The 16,568-nt window shown below is 45.3% G+C and overlaps 1 protein-coding gene across 1 annotated transcript in view; it reads left to right on the plus strand.

The window, feature by feature from the left end:
* The window catches only part of wscd2 (WSC domain containing 2), a 232,417-nt gene extending 219,365 nt beyond the window's left edge, over nt 1-13,052 (plus strand). Inside the window, exon 8 of the mRNA XM_052032007.1 lies at nt 1,157-13,052. Within this exon, the coding sequence (XP_051887967.1) occupies nt 1,157-1,509 (353 nt within the window). The 3' untranslated portion in view covers nt 1,510-13,052. The remainder of the gene's footprint in view (nt 1-1,156) is intronic.
* The last annotated feature ends 3,516 nt before the right edge of the window (nt 13,053-16,568 follow it).

Raw genomic sequence — 16,568 nt, forward strand, 5'->3', positions numbered from 1 at the left:
AAGCCCACAATAGCAGTGTGACCACTGGCTTGGAAGAGGACAATTATCAACTATTTACATTTAATTATGTGCATTACTACATAAGGATTCTTTGAGATACTCAGTAGGAGGTGATGGCAATGTGTTCCCCACTTTGATCATTGGATATTGCTTGGCAGTTTGTGGAGAATCATGGAAAATTTGGGATTTCCATATGCTCGTACATAAACATAGAAGCCTAAACTTCTCACCAACTGTTCACCTGCAAATCTCCCACCACACCTCAATGTTGTACTCTTCATGAAATCTAGCTGTCTCGTATTAAAAGGTGGCAATTCCTCATCAATCACTGTCGGTAATGCACTCGAACAATCTGTGCCATGTTAGAAATGGTGCAGGGTCAGTGTCCATTCATTGAAAAGAAGTGGGGCACATGCTAGCAACAAAGGTAGGTTTAAATCATGGTAGCATAGCGGTTAGTGCAACACTATTACAGCGCCAGCGATCGGGGTTCGATTCCCGTCGCTGTCTGTAAGGAGTTTGTACGTTCTCCCGTGTTTGCGTGGGTTTCCTCCGGGTGCTCCGGTTTCCTCCCACATTGCAAAGACGTACGGGTAGGTTAATTTGGGTTTAAAATGGGCGGCGCGGACTCGTTGGGCCGGAAGGGCCTGTTACCACGCTGTAAATAAAATTTTAAAAATTTAAATTTTAAAAAAATCTTTCCAGAAATATAGAAAACCTAGGACGTAAAAAGAGAATATTTAACCCATCATATCTGCGCCAGTGATTTACTGCAGTTCGGGACCGTTCAAACTTTTTGACAACATTGACATCCAGCTAAGCTTAGCTACCTGTCATTTTCATGGGTGGACACATTGTGGCCCTTTCCTTCATGTGACAGCTTTACAGGTGGAAGACTGTGTCACAAGAGCATAGCCTCACCTGGACTGATGGAGCTGCCTTCATTCAACTGTGGGACATTTGCATTGGTGATTGCATGGTGTGGGATAACAGGCTCATTGCTGTTTGCAGATGCTGTGCCTTTAGAGCTAAGAGAATGTGTTGCCTTGTAACCACGTTCGTTGATTCAAATTGTTAGAGGTGGAAAATCCTGTGTCAGTGAAGTTGTTGGCATGAATGGGGATTTTAATATTTGATGTTTCTCTTTGTTCAACAGAGTGGCCTGAGTTCGTGAGGAACTACGCTCCTTGGTGGGCGTCCCACACTCTCGACTGGTTAAAGTATGGCAGGGAAGTCCTTGTGGTCCACTATGAAGATCTGAAGCACGATCTGTTCAACCAGCTGAAAAAAATGGTGTCCATCCTGGGCCTCAGTGTCTCTGATGACAGGCTGCTCTGTGTGGAGAGCCAAAAGGATGGGAACTTCAAACGTTCCGGCCTAAGGAAACTGGAATATGATCCCTACACTCCTGAGATGAGAAAAATGATTGACCTTTTTGTCAAGACTGTTGACGTGGCCCTCAAACTGAGAAACCTAACCGGTGTCCCTGAGGATTACGCTCCCAGATGATTTTGTTGGTAAATGCTTTTGGGACATGGCTGTGTTTCCCTCCCTTTCCCCAGCCAGTGCTCCTTCCCACCCATTGGGTGGCTTTTTTTAGTATTCTGCAGCTATTAGCTTTCTAAGTGCTTCGAGCATCTAGAGTAAAGGTCACCAGATGCAGCTGGGGCAGGGGGTCAGTAGATATGCCAGGAAGCAACCTTTAGAGTCACTAAGGTCAATGGCTATCTGGAGTTTGCCACGATGTGAAAGGAGGTATCAGTGTGGCCTTTGGGCTTTGTGGCATGCAGGAGCTGGACTTTGCCCCTTTGCTACTGCTTTTAGTGCTGTGCTTCGATTGTCAAATCTGGGGCTGAGATGCAGAGAAAAGAGGAACCTGTAAGTGGTTGGAATGAATATGGAGAGGAACCAGCCAGGAGCTGGCCTGTTCTGCGCAGAGGTGTGGGGAGAGAAGGGGCAAGCTAAGAGGAAGCACATACGTATTAATTTCAACTGTTAACTAACACCCACCCAACTGGATAACACTAAAATGAGCAGCCAGTAGTTTATCAGAATGCCAACCTATTCTGCTTTGAGAACACAGTCACTGCCTTTCTCTTTCACACCTTCCTCAAAACTCTGAATTGGTTTTGGGCTGTTGTTTAGAGTTCAGGCCTGCCGAATCCATTTGGTAAGAACATCTGGTGTGGTCAACATACTTAATGCAATTGGACAACACAGCCTGTTCCTGGTCCTTAACCACTTCTGTCCTCCACTGTCTACCAAACCGTGGCGACTCATATTAGAATGAAATAAGTGTATTTTATAAACACAGCAGCAGATCTTACCTCACAAACATGATTCAGAACCTTTGTTTGTGGAGGCTTGTCAATTGTTCAATCGTTTGCAATCCAATTTGCAAAGGGTGGATCAGTGGCAAAGAACAAGGTTCTCTTGAACCAGGACGTACTTCCCAATGAGAACACTGAGAGTGAAACCAAAAGTTTTAGGAAACAGGGAAATAGAGTGATTAATCCTCGCCTGTGATTAACCATATCCAGAGCGAGAGAGAGAGAGAGAAAGCAGGAGAGAGAGGGAGAGAGAGCTTTGGTATAATTGGGGTCAATGACTTACATTAGCTAAGTCAATAAAGCACTCATTTCCATTTAATTTTCTTTGAGAAGCTAAATTAGTGGTTTAGGAAAGTAATTAAATTAAAAATATATAAATTGCAGATAAATTGAAATGATACAATCGACCAGATGGACTCCTGCTGTGCTATAAATTTTTAGTTAAAAATTCTCTAATTAATTCATTTGAGAATCATCAATGAATAGTTCGTGTTATAGTATATTTTGGTTTGCAGAATAAATGGCTTAGCGTCACCAAGCTGTGTATTGGAATTAGCCTTCCCAACACCTGGCTTAACCTATCACCTCTTCCTAACCAGCAGCTTGCTCAGGAACGGTCCAGGTTTGCACTGAGTACCTGCTAATTGATGCCTTGTGCTTTGAACCATAACAGCAAACATTCAGATTAGTTTATTGTCACATACACCAGGGTGCAATGACATTCCCTGCTCGCGTAAAGCTCACAGAGTAACCAGTACATATGGTAATAATAAATACAACAATAGGCACAGCAACGAGCACAAAACAATGAAATGGTGCAAAGTATAGTGTGCAGACTGTAATGCAAAAAATGCTAAAGTGACAATAACGGAAGAGGTAGAATTAAGGGTTCAAGAACGTGCAGCACCACCGGGAAGGTGATGTGAAAGAGGTGAATGGTTCAGAAGTTTGATAGCAGTGGGGAAGAAACTATTCTTGACTCTGGATGTCCGGGCTTTCAAGCTCCTGTTTCTTTTCCCAGAAGGCAAAAGAGAGAAAAGGGAATGGCCAAGGCAGAAGGCATCCTTGACAATACTATTAGCCTTCCTGATCCAACGTACCATGACATTAATTTCTTCGACTTCAATCCTAGACGTTAACTCTGCTCATCCCTCTGCAGATGCTACCTGACTGAATAGATATTTTGTTTGTAATCTAAACACCCCGTATACCATGACTCTTTTAAATACCTTCCCATGGCTCTTGATGCTAGATGCACGTCAATGTCAAATGCAAACTTGTTGAAAATATCCATTGAATAACTATTGATAGTGATTGGTTTGCGATAGGAATGCAACAGCAAAGGAGTAAGTGGACCTCATCGGCTCCTCAACCACATTGTACCATTCAGTGAGAAGTTGGCTCATCTGTGACCCAACTCCACATGCCTGCCTCTTCCGTACATCCCTGATTGTCAAAAATATGTTGGCCTCCGATTTAGAATTACAATGGGCCCAGCATCAGTTGTCATTTGCAGAAGACAGTTCCAAATTTGTACCGCCCTCTGCTTCTCGTGGTGTTCTCTAACTTCACTCCCAGATGGCTTGGATCAGATGAAACGGGAGTACTGAGTCCCATTGCTATCACAGCTAGTTATGGTCCCCATCTCATCTGAAAATACCGCAGAGTGCAGAACCTCTGTAGGTTCTGTCGGAGGGCAAGGATTTGTCCTCAGTGAAGTGATTGCAAGGTGGAAAGGGGTAGGGAAGAGACGTGGCTGGTGGTGGGATCTCGTTGCAGCTGGCGGAAACTTCAGAGGAATGATATGCTGGATACGGAGGCTTATGGGGTGAAAGGTGAGGACCAGGGGAACTCTATCTCTGTTCTATCTGGAGGGAGGCAGGGTGAGAGCAGAAATACAAGAAACAGAGGAGATGAGGAAGCGGGTTCCATCAACCACAGCAGAAGGGAACTGAAGGCCTTGTCTTGTGAGCAGATGTGGCGGAGACGGAGAAACTGAGAGAAAGGAATGGCATCCTTACAAGAGACATGGTAGGAAGAGGAGTGGTTTAAGTAACTGTGGGAGTCGATGGGTTTATAATAAATATCAGTGGACGGTTTGTCTCCTGAGATGGAGACAGAAAGGTCGAGAAAAGGGAGAGAAGTGCCGGAAATGGTCCATGTGAATTTGAGAAGTGGAAGTTAGTCGTGAAGGTGATAAGTTCGATGACTTCTGCACTGGTGCAGAAAGCAACACCAGTGCAGTGATCAATCTAAGGATTTGTCCATCAATGTAAGGATTTCCTTGCAGATGGTAGGTTATACTCCCCACCCTGTTCTGAAAATATAGGCCCAGACTCTTCTTCAATCAAGTGGGATTTCCCCAAAGAAGGTAGGATCTTGCTGTGCCAAGATTGCAGCCATTCTCTGTGCTGTTTCACTTGGGCTATGGCTCGGGGCTGGTGGGGTGACCAGGGAAAATTCAGGCCCTTTACGTTCAGAAAATACCCCCACACCGTAAACACTGGAAACATCAGACACACCTAAATAGCACATAAATAGGTGTGTGATTTTCAGCGCAATGTTACCCTCCTGCATCAGTAAAAGTCCTTTGCAAAAGAAAAGCTTTGAAGTGAATCATTCCCAGAACTCACCACTGTTGTCAAGGACAACCTGAAAGAGGAAAGGCATCTCCTGATAAATTGGAGATCAAAGCAAAGAGAAGCTTGAATCTTGTCGTATGACTAATGATTCTAGTTTCCACAGGTGGCAAGGTAGTGCGACTAAAAATTTTGATTAAAAAACTATCAGAGTATCTGGTAAGGCTGGACAATCAGAGACTTCCAATTTAGACAAAAGGGCTTGGGGGTTGGAAGGTGTTGCCAATGAACAGAATTGGACAATAATTCCTCTGCTTGTTCCTTGTCGTGATTTTCTGGAGACATTCATCAAGGTTATTTTGCTTGTAATTCTGCTGGAATTGGTTGTAATTCTGCTGGAATTGGTTGTAATTCTGCTGGAATTGGTTGTAATTCTGCTGGACTTGGGAGTGTGTTGGATAAGAATATGAGAAATCACAATCCCTTTTATTACTGCTGTGACTCAAGTGTGCTGGGGTCCATAAATCTGAGTCTACACACACACACACACACACTTAATTTTACAGGGTTCACATTGTTAAAGTCAAAGTCGAGTTTATTGTCACATGCACAAGTCCATGTGTGCACAGGTGCAAGGAAAAACTTACTTGAAGCAGCATCACAGGCACAGAGCATATAAGCAGCATTCACAAGATAAAATAAATTAAACATAAATTAAACAATTTTTACAAGAAAGAACACAATTAGAATTTTAAAAAAAACAAGGTCCATTTTAGTGTAAAATTATCAAAGTGGTCATAGTGTTGCTACACTGAGGTAGTGATTAACGTTGTGCCAGTTGGTTCAAGAACCGTATGGTTAAGGGGAAGTAGCTGTTCTTGAACCTTTTGGTAGTGTGGGACTTCTGTACCTCCTGCCCGATGGGAGCTGCGAGAAGATGGCATGGCCCGGATGGTGGGGATCTTTGATGATGGATGTTGCTTTCTTGAGGCAGCGCCTCCTGATGGTGGGGAGGGATGTGCCCTTGATGTATCGGGCTGAGTCCACTACTCTCTGCAGCTTCTTACATTCCTGCACATTAGAATTGCTGTACCAGACCCCGATGCAACCAGTCAGGATACTTTCAACAGTGCAATGTGCTTGTGCATCCATAACAAGTACATTTTTAGGTTGATTATTGGGGTGAGTCCTGCTTGCCCCTCCTTCCCCTCCACTCAAACATGTGCTTGGACTGAATCCCAATTCCGAAAGTTTTAAAAAGTGCTGTAAATTTGTACTTAAGGAAACTGTCAGAAATGCTAAGAAGGCGAGGCATCGTACAGAGGGCAGAGCTCCACTCAATTTATTGTGGGATTTGCCCTCTCAAACTTCAAAGTGTTGCTACTCATTTTTAAGAGTAATAATATTAGGCTCCCCTTCCCTCCAGCAATTGAAAATTTATCTTTATTGGGAACAAGTAAAAAACAGGACAGATACCACGGGTTTGGGAAGGGTATACTTTATCCCAACACTCTTTATCAAAATGTCAGGAGTGGGAATTAATGGACATTTGGCCAGTGGTCAAAAGTCATACATCTGGGTAAGGAAGAGTCTGCGGTTGCTGTTGGGAAGGTGGGGCACTATGAAGATTGTCATTCCAGGTAACCAATGGAGATGGAGTTAAGGGCTATGGCAATTAGAGGGAGGAACCAATGTGATGGGACTTCTTGGAATCAATCAAACAGAATAGCAACCCCAAGTAATGTGGAGACCCTCAAATGCCAGCAAAAGAAAAAATAGCCTGTTGAAGTATTCTTGAGGAAAGTTCTTTTGATTTAGTATGTAACGCATAGAACAATCCTCAAGTAGACTGTATTAGCAAAGCAATGCCATATTTACTTGTTAAGTCTCCAACCTGTTGCTGCAAAACTGTTATGTATTTGAGAAGCAGACACATCACATGACTCTGCTGTTTCATCAGAATTAAAATAGAAATGAATACTGAAAAAAGTCGAAGAGAAGTGCTTAAAGATATATTACCCAGTACTTTACAAATTGAGGAGTGTGAGCAATCAGGCACAACAGGTTAATTTAGCTTAATAACTATGTAATCCTTTGAGTGGTTGTGTTTGAGGAAATCCCATTGAAGGAACTACATTCTGTCTTCTGTTTTCTGCAGCCCAAATAGCCTGGATTTTTCTTGTCCTTTCTTTTCTATGCTTAAAGAACAAAGTCTAAACATGTCACATTTGCTGAGGGATTTGAGAGAGTCAAGGTCTGCTCTTTGAAAGTCCAGCCTCAAATTCTGAATGTAGTTACTGGATTTCCATCATAATGTTTAAAATATGGAAGAAAGAATGTGCTTGGTAAAACTGTTGTCCCTCAGTTTAGCTCCAGTTTGAGGCTCCACACCCTGGTTCCTATTTCCACCCTCTCTCCTATCTGTTCATTCCACGTAAAGGTGAATGGATCTAACCCAGTGCCGGGACTCCTGCGTCATAATGTTCTTCAACCCCATCTGTTTCCTGCACCATTGCCCATTCTCACCAATGCTTAAAGTCTTAGCGTTGGCTTAGCATCACACGGCACAGAAACAGTTCCTTCGGCCCAACACGTCCATGCTGCCCTTGCACCTCTCTAACACTGATCCCATTGATCTGTGCTTCACCCTGCAGCTGACCGCTGTCAGCCATTCCTTGCCTAGTTGCTCCTTCACTCTGTCCGTCCTTGCTCCTGGTTCACCCTACACGGTCCGCCAGGCAACCACCCTTCCAGGTCCGCTTGAGCCACCCAACGGCTTCTCCCTTTCAGTCGGCCTGAGCTCGACCCTGCCTGGTCCGCCCGCAGTTTGCCATATCCTTTCCGGATCACCCTGCTGCGTCTGTGCTTTCCCCTGCCGCCCGCCGCCTCGGCGCCCTCGATTTTCGCCCTCGCTTCACACTGCCTTCTCAGACTGTTCAAGCTTCCCCCTCACCTGGTGCGCTGGCTGGCCACCCTGCACCTCTTCACTTTCCACGGTCCACTTCCAGTCACGCCACCCTTCCCTGCTTCACCCTGCGCCTGATCACTGTCGCGCATCCCTTGCTTAAGCTGCCCCTTCGCTCCGTCCATCCCTATCCCTGGTTCTCATCCATGACGTTGTCACATCAAGGCTCTCCTTCTACACCGCCTCCCTGTCCCTGACCTCCCAATCTCTGCATCCTCCTTTTCAACCCCCTCGGTGATAATACATGCCTCCTTCGCTTACAGGTCAATGCTTTCCACTCTGCATGAGTGGGAGAGCCATCTGTCTTGACCGTTTCCCCAGGCATCTGTTGCCCTATTGTTCCCTGAAGGTGGTGAAGAAGGCTTTGATCATGCTGGCATTCATCAGTCACGGCATTGAGTGTAGAAGTTGGGATGTTATGTTGCAGTTGTAGAAGACGTTGGTGAGGCTGCAGTTGGAATATTGTGTACAGCTTTGGTCATTCTGATATAGGAAAGATGGCATTAAGCTGGAAAGTGTGCAGAAAAGGTTGCCAGGACTTGAGGGATTGAGTTATAGGGAGAGGTTGAGCAGGCTACTTCTACTTTATTCATAGGTGTGCTAGAGAATGAGGGGTGACCTTAAAGAGGTGTATAAAATCATGAGGGGCATAGATAGAGTCAATGCACATGTGTCTTTTTCCCAGGGTTGAGGAAATCAAGAACTACAGGGCATAGGTTTGAGATGAGAGGGGAAAGATTGATAAAGGGCAACTTTTTCACCCAGAGGGTGGTCTACATATGGAATGAGCTGCCAGAGCAAGTGGCTGAGACAGGTACAAAAACAACATTTAAAAGTCACTTGGACAAGTACATGGATATGGAAGGTTTAGAAGGGATATGGGCCAAAGGCGGGCAAATGGGACCAGCTTAGACGGGCATCTTGGTCAACATGGACCGGTTGGGCTGAAGGGCCTGTTTCCATGCTGTATAACTCTTATGTTAAAAGCCTTCTCAGGGTCTGTTGGTCTGGCCATTGCTTCAGACCCTCCCCTTTACCCTCCCATTACTCCACAAGGTCCCACATCAGTGCTGTGTCCTTGGGGCATTGTCTCTGTTAAAATTACAAACACCACCGTTCTTTTCCTTCTGAATAATGTTTGCCATTTGATGGAATTATTCATGGTTTTAGTTCTTTTTGTTGTCAGAATACGACTGACTTGATAACACTCCCCTGTAGGTGATCCATGAATCATTAAATTAACCATAAATAACATGATGTTCGTTATTTTCACAATACATGAGGTTCTGTAGGTTCTATTATTAACCAATACGTCTCTGCCAGGTCTGTAATGTCCCTGGTGTATTTTCTTCTCCTTGCATTATGCACTTGCCTGAGGCAATAATGCCGTTTGTGGTGCTTATTGCACAGGCCAGCTGATTGGAGTTATACTGACAGCTACACTTCACGTGCTGTCCAGTCACAATCCATTAGTAGGTCAAACCAATGTCTCGGTCATTGTCAATACTCTGAAAGCAGACTGGTGAAATGTTGACATAAGAGACTGCAGATGCTAGACTCTGGAGCAATAAACAAGATGCTGGAGGAACGCGACGGGTCAGGCAGCATCTGTGGAGGGAAATGGACAGTTGGCGTTTCGACCCGAAGGGTCTCAACCCAAAACATCAACTGTCCATCTGACCTGCTGAGTTCCTCCAGCTTCTTCTTTGTTACTGGTCAAATGTTTCTCCTTACAGTACGAAAATGGATCTGAAATAACTTTGAGGTATCTGCAGGATGTCTTGTGATATTTAAGGATATCAAGTACAGTTGGCTTTGGGCAATCACCTTGTGTCCTCCCCAAGCACTGTGAAGGGACCCTCACACCTTCCAGCTGTAGTAAGCAGTAGACAGAGATCGCACATTACTGCAAGTTTGAGGGAGATACCAAACTATATCCAAGGACTACTGACAATGTTCTCTCTTGCCAGCTTACTGTGTCACATCACTCAGAGGTGAAGTGTTTGGGTTTGATGCTAAGGATATTTCACCCTTTTTCCCTTTCATACCTATGAACATTATAGGACTATTTACCTTCATGGGTCTTTAATTTGTCTTGCTCTCTGTAAGCCAAAACATTCAAGCTTTGTGCCACTTTGTGTTGTTTTCTCTTATTCTCTTGTCATCCTTTGCCTTGTCCGTCACTTGGCTGCCCCTCCAGAGACTTTCCATTTAAAAGCAAGCACTGTGGGAGTTGCAGGTTTGGATCTAAGGTTGACCTGTTGGTTGCTTTATCCCAGACCGTCTACCAGCTGTACCTTTGAAGCAAAGTGGGAGCTCAAAACAACATGAAGGTTACATCAAGGTTTGATCAATTCCTCAGGAAATAGTTCCCAGCACACTTTGTGTTTAAATTCCTTGTCACACTGTTATCAGGTCACCGACTAGCATGTTGGCTCTGAGTCTCCATCTTTGCCATTCTAGTTGGATGAACTGTTAAACTCATACAGGCAGAAATATCATAGGGACTGAATTCAAACTGGGCAGATGGATGGAAGTTAAGATGCAAGTCAACTATGATCTGACTGAACAGCAGAACAAGTTCAGGGGACTAATGTCTTCCTCTGATCCTACGTATTCATCCAGCGTACAGATACCAGGGTACTGGGGATGCTCAATCCCCTGTAATACCTTATATTGTCATGCACACTGCAAGGTGATCCTGCAGTCACTCAGCCAGAAGTACAGGGTGTAACTTAGAGAACCACGGTTGCAACCCAATTTCCAACCCAGCATTGAATCCACATTAGGAGTTCAGAATCACACAATTACATTTAATATCCAAGGGCGATGTGGGTGAAAAGAATGAAAATTTTTTTTTAAAAGAGAAGGATATAATTTTTTGCTTAGCTGACAATCTTTGTGGAAGGGTATTTTATGCAGATATATTTATTTTAAGGCAGAGTGTTAGAAATAAGCAGAGTGATGGGAAATGGAAATAATGCTCTTCATCCCTGGTATTTATGTTGAGCTTGACGAGAATGAGGATTTCCTGATCTTTTTGATTGTTCCCCACTTAAGGAAGATGAAGGACATGGACGAAGAAGTATAAAACAGTCACTCTGCATTAACCTGTGTTGAGGGGTAGCAGGAACTGTGAGTGCATTGTGTAGAATTAACCCTTTGCAGAGTAATGAGGCACCGTGCAGAATGGTTGACATCTGTTGGAGTCTCCGTTCTTGCCTGCCACACTCAAAGGCATGGGTTTGAGCCCAACTTGGAAGCCGAGAAAACTGCTTTACTCATGCCAGGGTTACTATTGACCACTACCTTAACTTGATCACCACTCTTAGCAGTGTGGAGGAACAAAGGGATCTTGGGATCCACGTCCATCAATCCCTCAAGGTTGCCACGCAGGTTGATAGGGTTGTTAAGAAGGCGTATGGAGTGTTGGCCTTCATTCGTCGGGGTATTGAGTTCAAGAGCTGCAAGGTAATGTTGCAGCTCTATAGAACTCTGGTCAGAACCACACTTGGAGTATTGTGTTCCGTTCTGGTCGCCTCATTATAGGAAGGATGTGGAAGCTTTAGAGAGGGTGCAGAGGAGATTTACCAGGATATTGCCTGGATTGGAGAGCTTGTCTTATGAGGATAGGTTGAGCGAGCTAGGGCTTTCCTCTTTGGAGAGAAGGAGGAGAAAAGGTGACTTGATAGAGGTGTACAAGATGATAGGAGGCATAGATCGAGTGGACAGTCAGAGACTTTTTCCCAGTGCGACAATGGCTAACACGAGGGGACATAATTTTAAGGTGGTTGGAGGAAGGTATAAGGGGGATGTCAGGGGTAAGTTTTTTACACAGAGAGTGGTGGGTGTGTGGAACGTACTGCCTGTAGAGGTTGTGGGGGCAGATACATTAGGGACATTTAAGACACTCTTAGATAGACACATGAATGATAGAGAAATGGAGGGCTATGTGGGAGGGAAAAGTTAGGCAGATCTTAGAGCAGGATAAAATGTCAGAACAACATTGTGGCCCAAAGGGCCTGTACTGTGCTGTAGTGTTCAATGTTCTATGTAGAACCCACTCAGCGATGGGGTAGGGAAGGGTTGGAAAGTGGGTTCGGGTTTGTGACACCTGGACCATTGTTAACAAACACTTCTAACAGCTGGGCAGGTGGGAGTTAGGAAGTGTTTATTAACAATGATTCAGGCGTCACAAGGGTGGGGCAAGCTCAGTTAATTGGTTTTCTCCCGACCATCAGTTATACAGCTTCATGTCTAATACTGGAAGTGGGAAACAGTGAGTGTAAGGTTATTGGCCTTCTGAGTTTATAACTCAGACTAAATCCTTATGCCAGCCTTTCTCTTAAACTCTGCTTGATCCATATTGACGCTATGTTTGAGGAGGTTATGGTTGCATCAGGTTGAAATTCCATTAAAATCCTACATCGCAAGCATAGTGGGTGGTACTGTGATCCAATGGGTGGTGTCGCTGCTGCACAATTCCTGCCACCCCAGTTCGATCCTGCCCTCGGCTGCTGTCTGTGTGGAGTTTGCATGTTCTTCCTGTGACTGTGTGGGTTGCCCCTGGGTACTCCAGTTTATTCCTAGATTCTAAAGGTGCGTGAGTTACCAGGTGAATTAGCTCCAGTGAATTACCCCCAGTGGTAGGAGAGTCAGGGTGGACTTGATGAATGTATAGGAATGAAAAGGTTATGGGAAAATGAGTGGGGGGACTGAGATAGATAGGATTTTCCTGTGAGCCAACTGTCCCCCGACTGGGTATAAGAAGATAAAACAAATAAGTAAAATATAGAAAAATAGCCAGAAATAGCAGGAAATTCTGACTGAAGGTTAACACTACCTTCAAGTTCAACTTTATTGTCATGGGCAACATACCCAAGGTATAAATGCCATGAAAATTTACCTGTGTAACTGTGCAGGAGAGGATGTACTGCTGGGATTAGAAAGCTCCAAATGATGCCCTGCATTAAACAAGGTCAGAAGCCCAGTGTAGTTTATAAGCCTCCCAAGAAGCAACATCACCAGCATAGACATGGATGGGTACCAGATACCAGCTTTGCCAATGATGCCCAACCAATGGGAATGAGTCAAGAGTTCATCTCATAACACAAGAGGTCCGTTCAATAGTCTTATAACAGAGGGATAAAAGCTGTCCTTGAGCCTAGTGGTAGGTGCTTTGGGGCTTTTGTATCTTCTGCCTGATGGGGGGGGGGGGGAAGAGAGAATGTCAGGGGTGGGAGGGGTCTTTGATTATGGTGGCTGATTTACCGAGGCAGCGAGAAGTGTAGTCCATGGAGGGAGGCTGGTTTCTGTGATGTGCTGGGCTGTGTCCACAACTCTCTGCAGTTTCTTGCCGTCCTGGGCAGAGCAGTTGCTGTACCAACCCGTGATGCATCCAGATAGGATGCTTTCTGTGGTGCATCAATAAAAATTGGTGAGGGTCAACGGGTCCAAGAAGTTGGAAGCAATACTGAGGGAAACTCCTGTGATTTGAGAGCAGGACTGTGGTTTTGATCCAGACTCCTTGCATTGTTGGGAAGAGTAACACATCAACAATGTAACACACCCGGTAAGAAACAAATCCTGAAGGTGTTGAACAAGGTGATAATAATTATTTTTAAATGACTTCCAGGGAAAAGAAACAAGACAGGGCAAACAGTGCCAACACCTCCCATCTTCATTAACAGGAGGTGTTGGCACATGGGGCAACCAGCTAAAGAGGCTGACGTTCTTTAATTCTGCTCTGCACCATCAATGTTGAAACAGGTTGAGTTGCCATTGGCAGGGGTTCACACAGCTCCGAATCACTGATGATAGTAACTGGAGATAGAAGCAAACCTGCAACACCTCCGTGACCTTCTACCTTTTCACCCGTGTGTTTCACCACTCACCCCTGCCACCCGATTCCACTCTCCCCCACCTTGTCACCCCATGCTTCTGTGTAAACCCTTATGACATTTCTGTCCTTTGCTCTCTGCTAAAACCACAGAAGCTGTAGATTCCTATTGCACAGAAATAGATGGAATTAACAGCATGGAAATGAGCCATCTGCCCAACAGGTCTATGCTGGTGTTTGTGCTTCCCCAGAGCCTCCTCCCACGAGCAGATCCTTTCTTCCTCACAAGTTTATTTGTTTGCCCCTTAAATGTATCTGTGATTCATCTCAACCACTCCTTGTGATACTGAGTTCAACAGTCCATCTGTTTCCTGGGTAAAGAAGTTTCTCCTTCATTTTCTATTGGATTTGGTGAGAGAGCAGTGTGCGTGTGTCCACTGCTCGCTTTGGTAACTTCCACAAGGTTCAAGGGAACCCATCAATTTTTCAGACACCCATATAGGTCGGTGTCAGTTCAAGGCCAGTGTGTCGTACGATTGCGTCGTGCATGCATGCCTCAGCGGGAAGGGGGAATTGGTGCTTGGATCTTCGGACCCTTTCTCAATGCCCTCTTGACAATGAATGTCCTGACCTTTAACAAATGCAGAGGCACATTCTGCTCAGAATATAAGATAAATACTGACTATTCTTTGTTCCTCTTCATATAATAAACTTACAAAGTTACTGAATGGATTGCACTTGATGCAAATGATTGCGTGAACTGGCCTTAACTCTGCTCGTTTGTCAAATGTAACAACGGTACATGGCAAATCATTGTCACTGACTGTCTTTGTGCAGAATAGATCTCTGTACGTATTTTGTACTCAGAAAATGGGACAGGTTTTTACACAAAAATTAATGAAACATTTTGTTATAATGGGGGATTAAAAAGGTAATCATTTGATGTGACATTTATGATATTTTTTCCAGATGTGAATTTCCCAAGAGGAAATGAATGAAATTAATTCCTGTTCAATTTCTTGAAGTCCGGTTCTTGCATTCGCCTGAATTATCCTCAGGTCTGCATTAAAATATTCTTCTTATGATCCTCACTGTTGACTCATGAGCCTTTATTTCTTCAATTGACCTCACAAGCGGAAAACAATGAAAAAGACACAAGAAGGAAAGCTATTGTCAGACAATCGATGTCGGCAGAACGTTGACCTCTGGAAGGACAGTTAAAGTTCCATCTTCAGAATCAGAATCAGATTTATTACCATTGACTGATATGACATAAATTCTGTTGTCTTGCGGCAGCTGTACAGTGCAAAGACATAGAATTACTATAAGTTACAAAACTAAATAAATATTGCAAAAAAAGGAATAATGAGGTAGTGTTCATGGACCGTTCAGAAATCTGATGGCGGAGGGGAAGAAGCTGTTCCTGAATCGTTGAGTGTGGGTCTTCAGGCTCCTGTACCTCCTCCCCGATGGTAGTAACGAGAAGAGGGCATGTCCCAGGTGGTGAGGGTCCTTGGTGAAGGATGCCGCCTTCTTGAGGCCCTCGATGGTGGGGAGGGATGTTTGCACAGAGCAAACGAGAAGGCCCCAATTCCAGTTGCTCTTATCCATTGAGATTAACCAATGCAAGACAAGCTTCCTGCATCAGTTGTCCAAGCGACCAAATGTTGTCTCCTAGTAACTGCGAGGCACTGTGTTTGCTCATTAGCAGCACACAGTTTATAGCCTAGAGGGCCATGACAGTCTGTGGGAGTGGTGCAGATGCAGAGAGAGCATAGAACCACTGGGCATCTGCATGAAACTTCAGTCCAAGTGGAGGACAAGAGTTTGGCAGCAAGAGATAGGGATTAAATGGAGCAACACGCGGTCTGCTGGAGGAACTCAGTGAGTCGAGCAGCATCTGTGGGGGGAAAGGAATGGTCGACGTTTGGGATCGAGACCTTGCATCAGGACTGAGAGTGGAGAGGGGAGATGGCCGGTATAAAGAGGAGAAGAGGACTGGTGAGACAGGGGCCAGAGGTGATTGGTGGACCCAGGGCAGATGGAGGGTGAAGGGCGACGGGCAGATCGAGCCAGGTAGGGGAGGCGGAGGGGCGGAGTTGGGAGCCAGAGGCAGGTGGGGTGATAGATGGGAGGCAGACAAGAGAAAGACGAAGGTGAAGCCAGGTGGGAGGACGGGAGGGGGAAGGTGGAGACAGCTGCTGGACGGTGAGAAGCAGGGACACAAGGCCTACCAGTGCTGGAGTCGGAGAAGCAGGGAAGGTGATAATGGGAACCATTAGGGGAGAGGTGAAGGGCAGCTGGAGCCAGGACCAGATGGGGAAGGGGCGGGAGAGAGCCGGTGGGTGAAATGTATTGGTAGTAGGTTGATGGAACGAGGAGGAGAAGAGGGATGAAAATGGGTGATTGGGGGGGGGCCGGAGTGTGCGTGGGTGCTGGAAAAAGGGGGCAAAAATAGGGGGACCAGAGGAGGATCAGGTGGTGGGGGGGGGGCAGACTAGAGGTGAGGGATACCTGAAATAGGGATTATATATGTATATCCCCAGGGAGTGTGATCCAAAAGGAGTGTCAGATGGAGAATGGCGCAGTCCCTGATGTGGTACCCCTCTCTCCCACAAGCCTGATCGTGTCTGTGATTTACTGGGAGCCCAGCCTTTGGGTTTGGGTGTGGATCAGAATTGGGAGGCAGGAGTTATTCACCAAAGGTGTTCCACTTGGGGGGGGGGGGGAGGGATTGCAGGACACCAGGGTTTACAAAGAATTGTAACATCGTAGGATTGTACAGCACAGAAACAGGCCCTTCAGCCCATCATGTCAAAGGAAGGTTTTTTTACCCAGAGAGTGGTTGGGGCATG

The sequence above is a fragment of the Pristis pectinata genome, chromosome 17, assembly GCF_009764475.1.
Source record: "Pristis pectinata isolate sPriPec2 chromosome 17, sPriPec2.1.pri, whole genome shotgun sequence".
NCBI lineage: Eukaryota > Metazoa > Chordata > Chondrichthyes > Rhinopristiformes > Pristidae > Pristis > Pristis pectinata.